This window comes from Gordionus sp. m RMFG-2023, chromosome 5 (assembly GCF_954871325.1).
Source record: "Gordionus sp. m RMFG-2023 chromosome 5, tfGorSpeb1-WG-v2, whole genome shotgun sequence".
In the NCBI taxonomy this organism is placed as follows: domain Eukaryota; kingdom Metazoa; phylum Nematomorpha; class Gordioida; order Chordodea; family Parachordodidae; genus Gordionus; species Gordionus sp. m RMFG-2023.
Window position 1 is genome coordinate 21,005,165 of NC_088779.1, and position 15,342 is coordinate 21,020,506.

General features: G+C 25.7%; 2 protein-coding genes across 5 annotated transcripts; one reads left to right on the forward strand and one right to left on the reverse strand.

Moving 5' to 3' along the window:
- Positions 1-1,338: 1,338 nt before the first annotated feature.
- Positions 1,339-8,587, reverse strand: LOC135929418 (vacuolar protein sorting-associated protein 72 homolog). Its single transcript, XM_065465984.1, has 6 exons — positions 8,448-8,587; positions 8,261-8,410; positions 8,105-8,207; positions 7,869-8,063; positions 1,846-1,987; positions 1,339-1,764 (listed from the first exon to the last, which is right to left on the reverse strand). The coding sequence occupies exons 1-6, from the start codon at positions 8,553-8,555 to the stop codon at positions 1,458-1,460; spliced, it is 1,005 nt and encodes a 334-aa protein (XP_065322056.1). The 5' UTR covers positions 8,556-8,587; the 3' UTR covers positions 1,339-1,457.
- Positions 8,588-8,604: 17 nt separating this feature from the next.
- On the forward strand, positions 8,605-14,493 carry LOC135929419 (transmembrane protein 222-like). 4 transcript variants are annotated; one of them, XM_065465986.1, is made up of 2 exons: positions 8,605-8,618; positions 13,465-14,493. In XM_065465986.1, the coding sequence occupies exon 2, from the start codon at positions 13,500-13,502 to the stop codon at positions 14,301-14,303; it is 804 nt and encodes a 267-aa protein (XP_065322058.1). In that variant the 5' UTR covers positions 8,605-8,618; positions 13,465-13,499; the 3' UTR covers positions 14,304-14,493. The 4 variants fall into 4 exon arrangements, with proteins under 4 accessions (XP_065322058.1, XP_065322057.1, XP_065322059.1 ...); XM_065465985.1 differs by lacking the exon at positions 8,605-8,618 and adding an exon at positions 8,780-8,827; XM_065465987.1 differs by lacking the exon at positions 8,605-8,618 and adding an exon at positions 8,915-8,932.
- The last annotated feature ends 849 nt before the right edge of the window (positions 14,494-15,342 follow it).

A 15,342-nucleotide genomic window follows, 5' to 3' on the forward strand; every position in this document is an offset into this window, starting at 1 on the left:
TTAATTAATCCGTTTAGTTGTTGTATCCGATTGAATTCAAGTATATACTATAAATAATAAGATCTAAACCCTTCTAACCAAATATTTATCAATTTTTCGCTCTTATCAAATAAATATTATATCCAAGTTATGTGTCTTTTTATATTTTTATTTAAGAAAATTTGATATAAATATTACAAAACATCAAAACCTGAAGAATAACCTTTGTATTTTCTTTAAACCGTAACTGAATCGCAACCTTTTACCTTAGACTGACAATGATTTTCATGATGAATTAATAAAACATGATTTTTTTTTTCAATAAATGATTAAGCAATGCCTAAAATATGCCCGCGAGTCGGGTCATATTCTCGTTTTGTTTCAGTTCCAAGAAACATCGACTTTGATTTTTCAATGATTACCTTTTACACAACTATCTTCATACACTAGTATTACGCTTTTCATATACGAATAATTTTTCGAGTACATTTTTCAAATTATATGAGGAAATGAGCATTTTGGTCTTACCTCATTTGGGCGAAAGCAATAGTATTGATAATGAAAACGATGATTATAAACCAGGCGTAAAAATGAAAAATACCTGATCAAGGCGATAAAGTAAGAACGAGTAGAAGGAAAAAGGCGGGCGAATCTTCGGAAATGACAATCTATTTTTAAAATTAATTCTGCTTAAAGAAATGTTGTTTTTTTAGGCCGGCAGAGTTCCTGTATTTTACTAGCCTTCTTTTATTAATTCAGTTTAAAAAATCTTTATGGATTGGTTATGAACGAATTAATTCTTCCCCCTTTTTTGCCCAAAACTATTAATTTAAACCGTAGTTTGCCATCATTAACTTTTCATTCACTTAGAAATGACGCACCAAGCATGTTGCAATTTGCGAATAATTTGAAAAAAATATGAATTAAATAACAAATATTTCATCTCACTATTATCCACTGCTCGGTTTGGGTATATTTAATTTAATGAATGGTTATCTTGTTGAATATATGCAGAATTAAAAACGGAGTTTGAAACTGGAAGTCCGTTTTTAGAAAAATACTTAGGAATCGAAACTACCATCTTTAAAAAAAATTATTTAGAACAGGAACTATAAATCTTTTTAATTATTTCTAAAAATTATTATTAATTAAATCAAAATAATACAAGGCTACTTTTAAAGGCGCTTTAATTAAAAGGATATAATCTATACCGAATAACTTTGTGGACAAACACAAGATTCAAACTATTTTTCATTTCTTTTTCGAGGAAAAGAGCAATATCATTAAAACTATTCGTATCCCAACATGCGCTCGCTCACATTTGTGTTAAGAGTGAACTATCTAACATTTACAAAAAAATTGGATAGATACTATTCATATTGATAACTTCTTAATTATCTTATATATAAAATTAATTTATCTTGTCAATATATTTACAAAAAAGTATATACATTATAAAATAAAAATAGTTTTTTTTTTCATTTCTCTCGATACAACAACCGTAATTTCTTGAACGCCTCGACGTCGTAATAAGGTTTTTTGGTGAGTGGGTCAGTGTACTTGGCGACTTTGCCCGTTATTTCGCAAATTTTCTCGTGATCCCTATCGATCGATTTTGTTTGATTGGCATTGTTGAGCGAAAAATAAGATTCGTAACTTTTTTCGTCGCTAAAAACCAAAAAATTTTGCGATGTTGGAATATCGTTGGAAGGTAAATTTTTATCGAGATCGATATTATTGATAGGATTTTTTTCATCTCGGGAAATATATGTTTCTATATCCATTCTGTAAAGAATTACATAAAACATTTATCTATAAGATATAAGCAATATTTTATATTTAAGTATTTTTTTATCTTCAAATAACTCGATAGTTGGATCTGGAATCAAATTATTCTGTATTTTGTGTCTCGACGTTGATAAAAAACGGATAAAATTTTCGAGTTGATGTCGTTTTTTAAAAGAACGCGCCTTTTTCTTAAGTTCTGCTTCCTTGTTTTGGTAAGTTTCTAAGTTAAATGGAGAAATAAATAGCAATATTATTTGCATAAAATGATTTTTTTTAAAAAAAGTAATCAATTCATTAATAAATTTATAAATTATAAATAACTCAAAGATTAATGGCAAAATTGTCTAAAATTGTCTACAATTCAAAAGAAAGGTATTCTAAACATGCTGGAATGCATTTCCGGTACAATCAGATCTTAATATTTAAAAAACGCACTTAAATTATGATTAAAGGCTGAAAAAATAACACATTGCCACTAAAATATTTATAATTGTAAATCATATTTTTGTTTTATCCATAATTTTCTAATAATAATATTAAAATAAAAGGACCCGAAATTTAATTTATTTGTAGCTTATAAAAAATCGAATTTAAATTAAAATAAAACGTTAAAAATGTGATACCACTTTCAACAAGAAGTAGATTTTAAAATATTCGAGTCATTCGGCCATAGCTATTACCAATATTTTATCGTGTTAAATTGAGGAATTAAAAAAAATTAATTTATTAATTCGTGACAATGCACCAAATATGGCTTGGGTCATGAGAAATAAACATTTTCAAGGTTTTCAGTCTATAGTTTATAGTTAATTTTTTTGCGTAGAATATATGGTAAATAAAAATGAGAATATATCGGCTGGACTAGATAAGTGAAAAAAATGATTGGTACAGCCCCAGTAATATTATAAAATAAATCAGGGATCCAAACCGAAACTGAACCAAACCATCAAACCGCTAAAACCCGGTATATTTTATCGAACCTAAACCACTAAAAAAATCTAGCCGAACCTAAACCGAACCGATAAAATGCATCTGAACCGGTTCGAGCCTCAAGATTTATGCTTATAAAAAAATGTGTAAGTTATTAATTATTGTAAACATTTAATTATATTCGAATTGTTTTAAGGATTATTATCAATCACATTTGATTGATAAGTATCAGTCATAATTTTTATAAACTTTAGTATATTGTCATTTTACAACATTTTTTAAATATTTTAAGCTTATAAATTATAATGCGTAGGGAAAAATTAAATCCAATATATAAATTATTTACATATAGTCAGTTTTATAAATGACACATCAAATCTGATATCATACTGGCAATGCCGGCTACCTAAGTTAGTGAGGAAAAATGTTTTTCAACAATTAAATTTATACTATCTCCCATAGACGTAGCCAGGATTTTCCTTAGGGGGGAAATTAAAAAATTACTGGGGGCTTCGCCACCTGACCCCATTTTGGGCGGGCCTATAGTCATAAAATATTTTTACAAGATAGGAAGTTAATTTTAATAAAAAAATAAGCCTGGAACAAATATAAAATATATTTTTACTATATAAAATATAATAAATTACTTTTGTATACATTAATATAAAAGCATAGTAATAATTTATTCCAAACGAGTATAAGAAATTTATTTATAAAAAGAAAGACATATAGTTGATATTCCTCTATTATATAAGTTATAAAATACTAGGTAAAATTCCACTTTTACAGACATATTTGACAGTTAGAGAATATATTACAGTTAATATTTTAACAATTTACTAATCAATGCTCTTAATAATAAATATTGCAATAATTTGGGTTCAATTATTTAACGCCATCTATTTATTTTAAATAAAAAATGATATTAAAAATTAATCTTCATAATTCATTCCACAATGTCTTTTAAAGATATTTTATAGTTTTCTGTAAAATATATAATTCGCTATATTGGTAAAAATTACTTGATTGTCATATGATAATTGATAAAATTTGATATACTGTAAATCTACGACATATAATATTCCAATGTTTGTATTGTGCTTTAATTTTTTTATTTAATTTTATCAATAGTTTTATAATTATATTTTACTTTTATTAAGATAAATAAATTAAAATTACTCACTTTATAAAAAATTATATTTGATATAATATATTATTTAGTAATTTTATGGATCTATTATTAATAATTATAATACATTTCACTTTTGTCTTAAGACTTATCTTTGGCTTATATTCCATTTATTAAAAAAACACTTTTGGTTCATTTTATATATTTATAAATTTATTTTTCCAAAAATGTATAAATTATGATAAATAGTTTTATAAAAAAATATCCACTTTTACATTCTTTCTTTCAAATTATTGTTTAAGATATATGTATACATTTTTGGGGGTTAGGGAGTGGGGGGAGGACTAAGGGGGATATTTTTTATTAGCTTAAAATGATATTTACAAAAAGTGATAAATTTCTGAAGGGGGGGGAATTTCCCCTGGCTCCCTTCCCTGGCTACGCCTATGCTATCTCCTAATAGATGTAATATTTGAGTGAGACGAATCCTGAAAATATATTAATTGTGCGGTATAATAAAAATATTTAAATAAATAAAGTTAAATATTGTTGTTCATATTAAAATTAATCAATTATATTTATTTGTTATATTTATAACAAATATATATTATTTTATAATATGCAATTAATTGAAGGTTTTATGTTTATGTTTTTACTTGATAAAATAAAAAAATATTCTTTTCTATATACAATTCGAATGTAGGTTTGAATACAAAAATTTTCAAATAGGTTTTTAGAGTTTCAAATGGAACCAATATTTTTATTTTTTATACGAAGCGAACCTGAACCTTGAACCGTTATTTTTATTCGAACCTGAACCGAACCGATATTCGTTTCGGTTTGGATCCCTAAAATAAATTTTAAAAACAGGTATATAATAAAAATTATAATATTATTAATTTTATTATAAATAGTTTATTGTTACACTATTCATAATCTATTTTTAAAACTATAAAATGATAAAATTCCAAAAGATTATTCAAAAAATGGAAGCATAATGAGCTAATTGGGCACTTTGCAACTTACTATTAAGCACAGGTATATACTCAAGGTGGGTAAATCGTGTGGCTGTTCCTCTATAACCTTGTGCAGTGCTTATGAATGGAAGGTGAAATTATTTGTTTTCACAACTCTTAAGAGTGTTAGTAAATATGGGCAAGGGTATATTTTTTGTAGCAGGCCCAGAAACTTTGACCAATATTTCCATTATTGATATTTTTCTGAGGTTAAATTTTTGAGGGTTTCTATAGAATTATTATGTCCCCCTGTAAATTCTTTATGAAATATCGTGCTTATACATATTTTTAGCCCATCATCGCATTTTGATATTTCAGTCAAAATTAATTATTTTTCAGTTTATATAGCTTGTTAACACTAGAATTTGATGCGATCACTTTTTTTTTATTTGCTAACAAAATTTATATTAGTCATATCCTATTTATGTCCACATGGAAAATACAAAAGTATTTTTGAATAAATTGTATTTTAGTTCCTTTCATTAATTTTTAAATATACAATCATAAAATAATCCAAAACAATAAAAAAGTCAGATAGATAAAAAATATCTGCTCAGTGCAATATTTTTGAAAGCGCTAAATATCGGTGCAGCCTTAAAAACCCTTTATTACATATGACTACTAATCAGTCACAGTAAATTTTCCGACCTATTTTACCGCGCAAATTATCTTGGCGCGAAAATTTTAATTGTGTCTTATAAGTAACATTCCTTTTTTAGAAAAATCATTTTTTAAATAGAAATTCTTATATTTATTTAATGTGCGAGTATTTAATGCCAGCTGTTTCCTATATTTCAAAATTGACATTTTTCGTAATTTTTAATTACGTTTTTTTTAAATTAAACTCTGATTTTATTTTTCAAAAAAATATGAAGCAGATAACTAAAATATTTCCATATTCTTTTCCGTTTTTATATTTTAAAAAAATTTAATTAAAAATTTTTTAATCGAATATATATATATATGTTACTAATAAGACTCTAATATGATTTCATCATATGATTACTCTTCTGATGACAGTTTTTTAGAAAATGGCCACGATAATGAGGATGATAATTCAACATTTTCAGATAATTTTACTACTATAAATAGACGAAGAGATATAATATGGAAGGAAAAAAATTTCTAAAATTTATCTAAAATTCAATGGAAAGTCCACTTTATCCAGCGAGATACTGGCTTTACATACTCCCTATCAATGTTTATCATATTTTTTGAATGATAATTTCCTAGATTTAGTAGTTCTCGAATCAACCAAATATGCAGCAATAAAAAATATTAACAAACCTATAAAAATTTCTATAATGGAGTTAAGGAAATTCATTGGAATTAATATTCTCATGTCCAATTACCATCCATAAGAGACTATTGGAAAGATGTAATTGGCAATGATCTTATAAAAAAGACGATGACTATCACTAAATTTGAAAGCATTCGATCCATTCTTCATTTTAATGACAATAATAATTCTATTGCAAAAGGTCAACCAGGCCATAATAGGCTTATAAAAGTAGTCTCAATTGTGAAACACTTTCAAGATAGGTTTCGTACAATTCCTAAAGAGGAATACTTATCAATCGATGAGCAAATTTGCTCAACTATCGTATACATTTAAAACAATATATGCCAATGAAGCCTCATAAATGGGGCTTTAAATTCTTCATTCTTTGCGGTGGATCAGGATTTGCCTATGATTTTGAACTATATTCTGAGCAGGAAAATGCTTCTGAAAAAAGACCAACAACAGAACCAGAATCAGGTGCAAAATCCACTATGTAAAGGCGTTACACCTGTAAAATGCTTGAAGCCAATGCGCACTATGTTTCCATGCAAATAAAAAATGTTTTATTTTATTTCATACCAATATATAAAATACAATAAATTGTTTGTTAAATTTTAAACAATTTGTGACTTATATGTAACATACATTATTATGGTCAAAATAAAAAAAAAATTTTAATCAATTATCGATTAATATGTCAAAGGGAATACCTGATAATTTTTTCTAACTTATTGCAAACATCATGTGGTAAAGGGTTAATATATTTAAAATGTAAAAACTAATTTATCATAATGTTAATCAAGGCTAAGGATAATAAAATACATTTATGCTTAAAAAGGAAAGTAAGGCCAATATCACTAAATAAAAATTGAATAAAATGATTGTATGAATAATATAAAATGGAAATAGATATTGAAAGCTAACCACCCAAAAAGATGTAAGCTATAAAAAAAATTTACAAAATTTTTTGTTATATTATCTGCAACAAGAAAAGAATTTTAAAATATCTAATGAGTAACATTCAGCTAGTGTTGTTAAACAGCTAGAGTTAGCAAAACCAAAATACACTAAATCATTCATGAAAATTAGTGCTGTTTTTTTTAAAATGGGAAATATTGATATTTTTATGAATTGATACAAAGATAGAGGGTAATTAAGATCAATATAAATCAGATCAGTTTTTAGTAATATAGAAAAATAAAGGATCAGATTGGTGAAAAAATTTTGGATCAGCACAGCTCAAAAATGGGCATGATTAAAATACATGCCCAAAAACTATGTGCCCCCTATCAAAGAAGCTTAATTTAAATTATATTATTACGGAATCGTATTTAGCTTTATAAGATGATTTAGAAAAAAAAATTTTTTAACATAGTAAAATTTTTAAAAAATTATTATTGACTAAACTACGCACCCCCTATCGAAGAAGTTTAATATATAAAAAATAAATGCAGATCATATATAGCTTATTAAAAGGAATCAAAAAATGTTAATACTAAGTTTATAAATTATTAATAACTTATTAAGATTTTGAAAAAATACTTAATTTCTTAAAAATTTTACTAAGTTGCCATTTTTTTTTAAATAAAAAAAACATTTTCTAACTCATCTTATGAAGCTAAATACAATTCTGTACTAATATAATTTATATTAACTTTGATAGGGGGCAAGTAGTTATCGGGGGTGTGTATTTTAGTCATGCCTCTGAAAAATATATCAGAAGCATTTGAAATAATTTTATTACCTAATGACTTTAAATTAATAAGCTCCATTTTTTTTGCTTGTTCTAAGAGTTGTGCTTGTGACATCGTCTCATTAAAATGATTATAGCTATCTGCTCTCTTTTCTTTAATTTTTTGTGATCTTTCTATTGTTTTGATATGATTTTGTTTAGTTGTTTCTGATTTAATTAATGTTGATAATCTAACTTCCATCCTTTCTATAAAAAATTGAAATAAAGGTTATTTATCCTTCTTATACCAGAAGAAAGACTTGATGCACTTTCCTCAATTTCATTTTTTTCTAAATCTTTAGGTTTAACAAGTTTTTTTTCAAACAAACTGGTTGACTTTTTCATTGCAGCCTATATTAAAATATTATTAGTATTTCATAAAATAATAGTGTTCATGTATATACCTTAACCATTGATATTTTTGAAAGCTTTTCCTCTTTTTCCAACATTTCAGAAGAATCATAAGAAGCATCATCCTCACTAATACTGATATCAGAATCTGATATATCAGTGCTATCTTCCATGCCAGATTCAAATTCGATATCATTTTCTTCCTAACAAAAATATATTATATTGAAAACTATTACAAACATCTTTAAAGCCTCCATAGACATTTTTATAAAAGTCATCTTCGTCCTCTTTCTCTAGCAATACTGCCATTCTATTTCCAGCATTTTCCCGTTTCGGTCTTTCCATCATATGGTTTTAATGAATGTTTGAAGAAAAATACATTTTTTCTCTAGGTATGCTTTCATCTTAAAGGTAGGACAATAATAATTAAATTTCAAGCATAATATTAAAATCATAAACTAGTTTTATTTCCTTGATAATATTAAAATAACATTATACTTATAATTTACTAAAAAAAAATTATATAATTTTGCATATGATGTTTGTCACTCATTTTTTCATATGGTTTAAAAATATTTTCTAAGATAAAATGATTAAAATTCTACATTAATTTTAGCCAAGTAATAAACATTTTTTGTTTCTATAAAAATAGTATATTTTCTATTATTCATTAGGGTTTAAATTTAGAACATTTTATTTGTAGATTTTCAATTAGTTGTTTAAAAGTAATTATTTTAAATTTATGTTATAATCATATTCAATGGTCGGATTCTTAAATAATTGTCTAATTTTTATTAAATTGCAAATTATATTATATGTTTCAATAGATCTGGATTTTTTTTGATAGTGTAAACTATTAGGCTTAAAGAGCAGTAACCCACTGCCTTAGTATGTCTTTCTGAAGTTAGATTTGGTTTAATTGGACTTTTTAAATTTTTAAAACAGACTGTGCAAACCTTATTTTAAAATTTTGGTTTTTGGACCAGCCTGGACTTTATTTTTTTTATAATTTTTATTTTTCATTAAAATATACAGAATATATTTTTAGAGCTTATTCTTCATGCTCCTAAATTAATCATTTTTTCAATAATCTCCAGAAAGGCTATATATAACCATAGATGAAATTATTATACAGAAAATATTATAAAAAGTGTTAAGAAATAAATTCATTAATCTAAGTAGTAGCTTTCTCAAAAGCCTTGGGCTTGGGAACCCAGTGGTAAAACTTGTTATCCCCCTCAGGATTGAGCATTGTTAATATGTGATTTGTTAAAATTGTAATTGATTACAAAGGGGAAATATTAATTTGTAATTATAAGTTATTACAAGAAATAAGGAGTAATTTTTAATCATAAACATCTTTATTTTATGATTCTAATTAATTAACATTTGATATTTTATACTATAATAGTAAGTATATTATTTAGTTAATTATTTGGCAGCTTGGAGTCAAATTGTTCTTGATGTAAAAAGGTGATTAAATAGGGTTTTGAGAAAAATATTTTAAAATTTTATCTACTATTGCAATCACTTATAGATATGTTGGAGGGAAGATGAAGAACTTTTTTTATTCTTATTATATCAAAACTTTGCTTAGTACTTATAAATTTATTTTTGAAAGCCTCAAAAAAGGTAAGTTGATTTTATAGTATTGAATTGCAAGGTAAATTCTAGATTTCTAATTATTATTTTATTTCCTTAATTTTAACCTTAGATAGGTTCTGTCCATAGATTTTTTTAAAATAATTTAAATTCATAAAAAATGAAAGATAGGTATGGTCTTGTGCTACAGTTAAGAAGTTTTTTAAGAATAATTAAGTATAAGGGAGATTTATAAGCAGGTGAAAGGATATATGATTCAATCCTTATTCATCATATATCACTTTTGTATGTTAAAAAAACAAAATATCAATATTATGTTTTCTAAAATGTTGTCATAATTTTGTCCAATAGCTCTTTTACATTAAAAAGTATTGGCCTTACTATTTTTTACATTTAACTCTGGCAACTTACTTTTGTTCACAACAAATAAAAATATTTGTAAATAAATTCAATAAAAGAGGTAATGTCTAGGAGAATGTGCTTCTCCAATTAGAAGAAAATAAGTGAATTTCCTGGATAATTGTTTTTTTAACTCTGATAAAACTCTTACTCTCTCATTTTTTTACTTCTGCAAAGGATAATAAATATTTGAATTTTTTTTGCTAAATGATTGTATGTCTGGGTGGTTATTTTATGATTGTATATATAATTATTTTATTTTATACATAATTTTATAATATATTATATTAATAAAAGGAACCAAAATTCATTTTATTTGTAATGTTTTAAAAAAGAATCAAATTATTTAAGATAATGTTGCTAAACATTTGTTATATTATCTGCAACAAGAAACGTGTTTAAACATATCTAACAACATCAGCTAGCGTTGTTAACGATTCAATTTAGCCGATTTTTGAAAACGGCTAACTGAAGATTTTAATCAAAATAAAATTACCCAAGTTTGGGCTCACAGATGACAGAAAGGTTTGCATATCTATTGGCGAAATTTTGAGGCTTAGGTAATATTTTTTTGGCTCCTAACCATTTTTAAAAATTGACTACATTCAGCTATAAACATTTCTTATATTTTAAATGAGGTGATTGACCTATGGAGAATAAAAAATATAATAAACATAATCCTTCTCGAAAATTATTTGGTTTTTTTAAATTAGGAAATATTTGTTTTAAGATATATAGTAATATCGGATCGGTTTTTTATAAGATCGGATCGAATCGGTGAAAATTTGTAGATCGGTGCAGCCCCAGCTGTAAATATATTACTTTAAAATAAATAATTAGAGAAAGCCTTTGATTTTTTTTTACTAAAATGAAATCATAACAAGTAGGGCTGTGCAGATATTAAATATCGGATTGGAGCTGATATTTAACGTTTTCCAAAATATTGGATCGGGCCGATACTTGTAAAAACATATTCGATCCGATCTTTTAATTTCTTTTTTTTGTTATTTTATGATATTTATCTTACATTAATAATATTTTCTAAATAATTTGTTTTAAACATGTAAATGCACAACACCCCTTAAATTTTATTAATTTTTTAAAATAGATTTGTATTAATTTAAAAGTTTTTTTTATAAAAATAGAAAAACACTTAAAGTTTTATTTATTTTAAATCTTTTTAAATAATAACGCTAATTTTATTATTTATACTTTAAATTAGGGGTGTACCGATCTTAGAAGCCTATCCGATATTAAATTGATATCGGGCGATGATTCGATATTATCTAATTTTGTATTCTGTAAAGATACCAATGGTTTTAATTTTTAATATACTTTTTATTAGTATAACATCTAACTATACCATAACATGTCATTTAAATATATTATAATGATCAGTTATAGTTTATATTCAATTCAATTGCAATTTTAAAAGTATATAAAATATTTTTATTGATAAATCACTTATTTATATAATAGGTAAACATTAATCTATTAACATAATAAGTAAATCGAAGATATCTTTTTAGAAATACCAAAATTTCCAATTTATCAGAGGTCAGTCTGCGGGATGGGGACTGTCAATTTTACTAAAAAGAGATTCTGAAGAGAATATCACACAATACACAGAATGGGCAAAAAAAATAACAATATGGCAGAATGTTAATTAATTATTATTATTAAAAAGTTAAACATAAAAATGAATTTGATTTTATTTATAAAAATAAATGGTATTTTAGATATAACTTTTTTAAAAAATTTTATAATATTTTATTTTGCTAAAAACGCCATTTCTTATCGGATCGGAAAATTTTATAATATTTGCCGATAACCTATATCTTAAAATGGGTGAAATATCGGCCCGATCCGATAAAAAATATCGGTACATCCCTACTTTAAATAAAAGAATTTTTTTAAATATGGTATCTGAATTATGGAAATATTTTATAAAAGACAAAGATAATTTTGCAAAATGCCTTATCTGCGGAATTCTAATTTCACGGGGAGGAATAATGAAAAATTCATTAATACTACCAATATCCGTAAACTTTTTTTTAATTATTATAGAAATAAAAAAATTAAATTAAATGCAATAATTCAATTTTTTGCATAAAAAAATATTGATTTCTTATTACAAATAATTCAAGGGTGTGGGAGTAAAAAATAATATAAATATCGGTATCGGACCGGTTTTGAATCAATATCGGATCGGATCGGTGAAAAATATGTGGATCGGCACAGCCCTTATAATAAGGAGAGTTATCCCTCCTCTGTGCCCTTTAAACTTTTGAAGAGGACAGGCTAAAATATTGTATTTCTTGTCTGATAAATATATCCCTTTAGTGCTTCCACAGACAACGAATATATTATATTTTATTGTTAAAGGTTCCACTAGCCAATAAAGCTTCTGAGTATTTCTTATGTTTGTAACCAAACGAAACTCACCTTTTTGTTATATTATTTTTATTTTATAGAATTATTTAAAAGTAATTGTCAATAATGTAATTACTCACAAAAAAATAGATTCAATTGTAATTGTTAATCAATTAAGTATTTTAGAAAAGGTTGGTAATCATAATTATTTAAAAACTTTCACTCCATTTTTAAAGTCGTTATATCCACCATCCTTTAGTTTAACCATTTTAATGATGTTGGTTGGGCGACTAAATGTAAGTTATTACCATGCCCAATTTTGGGATGTTCTAATATGGATTTGATATTCTTATCTTTTAGCTCAAGTATGCCTCGCTTCTTACTCGTCAACTTAGCTAATTTCATTATCAGTCGCGTCGCCCTATTAATTCCTTGATTTTTAGTCAATTATTATTTTTAGAATAAGAAACAAATTGCATTGATAATTGATTTTTAAGTTTTTATATTTCTTATAAAAAAAATAGACAATTCGTTTTATACGAAATATTAATATTATATACACTAATTATATTATTATATACTATTACTAATACAATATAGTTATTAAAGAGACTTATTATTATAACGAATTAGATAATTATTATTTAATCGAATGTATAATTAGATTCAATATTTATTATAACATTTTTTTTAGTTTTACACCACAGTGCGTTTTACATTACCCCGTATTATAAATTTGATAAATAGGTTTTTTGTAAATCTTTTTATATTTAGTTAATTTTTTTTTTAAATTATATGTTTGTATTCATTTCTTTCTTTATATAATCGTTTTAATTAATATATTATATAAGAAAAATTTAATTTTTAGCATTTTAATTCTTAGAAAAATAATCTAGATATAATGGAACCAATCAATCAATGATATCACCTCGATCAACATTCACCCCGATCTCTAACATTCCTTCTTCTTCCGAAGAAAACACACATTACCATTCCGATGAGGTAGGCAAACGCCCGAAAAATTCACTTCACGCCTCACTAAATGGCAACCTTGCACCATCTTCTTCCTCTTTTTCCTTCCCGCCTACAAGCCTTGTGTGGACCCCAATTCCTTTCATAACTTGGTTCCTACCATTCGTCGGGCACATGGGTATAACATCCACGCGGGGAATTATATACGATTTTGCTTCTCCTTACCACGTATCGGTTAATGATATGGCTTTCGGTTCGCCCACTAAATATTATCCCATAACTCCAGACTCTATCATGCTTTCCTACCTCCCCAAGGGCGCCTTTGAGAAAATTTCTTCTCAGCTCGAGAAGCAAGATTTGAATTATATCGCCGCCAAACTGTGGGACCAATCATTGTTGGAATCCTCTAGAGAGTACAACAATTATCACGTTCACAACTTGTTTTACGATAACTGTCATTCCCATGTAGCCCTGTGTTTGAATACTTTTGCCAAGAAAATTAGGCAGGGAGCTCTAACCTCTCCAACAATTTCTGACAAAGATAGCTCCATTAATACGTGTAATATTGCTAATAACGAAGATATCAGCGGCATACGTCCTTACTGGTCGGTGTCAAAACTCGCGACTCTGATGTTTTTCAAAGGTAAGTTCATATCTAAACGAGCATTTTTTGCGACCTGGATGCCCTTCATAATTATTTTTACCTTGATTTGTTCATTGATTATCGTATACAATTATTTTACACTCTAATTATTCATTTTAAATTATCCGAACCATCGTTATTTTAAATAGTAATTCTAATTACTTCTATTATATTTAAAAGACCGGATTTCGCGCTTGATTTTTTACGGTCTATGCAATACTAATATGTACTTCTAAGATTATATTATAATTTTAATTGTAAATATAATCCACTCTAATGATATTTTTTTGAACAATTATGATTATAGCATGTGAACAATTATAAATTGAATTCTGCCTTATAAAAAATGGAATAATAATTTATATAATAAAATTTTGCCTCTGTCTGACTAATTTAATTTATAAAATACCATTCTTCCTTTATTAAAATAGTACTAACCGATCCATTCTCGAATAACTCCGAGTCCGATGAGACATTTTCTCATTCCACAAATGTTATAAATCGTAGAATGCCAGATTTGACTGCTATTCTCGCGATTTCTTGTCTAACTTTTGACTCGCCCACGTTTTAAAAAAATTATTTTTTTCCCCGAATTTTTAAAAAAATGTTTATTTATTAATTAGTCCAACCAATCACATTCATTGATCAACATTTAAATGATAAAAAATCTGAACTTATGATAAACAACAAACTAAGCAGCAAACTCACCAGTAGTATAATTAATTTATATTAACAAAAGTTATTTCCTTTTAAATAATAACTCCACTTACAAAGATATGTATAATTTTGTATTCCCAATTTCACAATCAAATGCATCATCCAAGATAATAATAAGTTTAATTATTAGTTCGTAGAGAAAAAACGCAATCGATTGTATTTATTTTCATTTGGAAGCTTAATTTATGGAAATAAAATTATATTTATTCATGTAAGGAATTTTCAGCCTATCTCCATAGCTCCGATGGAAGATTTCTTCATAAAATTTTATTCATTTATAAATATTAATGATAAATAAATATGGTTTTAAAAAATTTTTAATTAAAAACAAAAGAATGTAAAATAAAATATATGGTTTATACTTAAGATATTTTTTTGAAAAAGATGTTAGCATTATGTGACGTGACTTAAATAAATTATAAATAAGAA

What these genes read in the sequence shown, in the direction of transcription:
- LOC135929419 (XM_065465986.1), top strand. Translation starts at nt 13,500, where the DNA reads ATGATATCACCTCGATCAACATTCACCCCGATCTCTAACATTCCTTCT.
- LOC135929418 (XM_065465984.1), bottom strand. Translation starts at nt 8,555, where the DNA reads ATGATGGAAAGACCGAAACGGGAAAATGCTGGAAATAGAATGGCAGTA. An exon ending in CAAAAATATCAATGGTTAAG is followed by an intron (nt 8,208 to 8,260) that starts GTATATACATGA and finishes ATTTTAATATAG; the next exon opens with GCTGCAATGAAAAAGTCAAC. An exon ending in ATTCCAGATCCAACTATCGA is followed by an intron (nt 1,765 to 1,845) that starts GTTATTTGAAGA and finishes AATTCTTTACAG; the next exon opens with AATGGATATAGAAACATATA.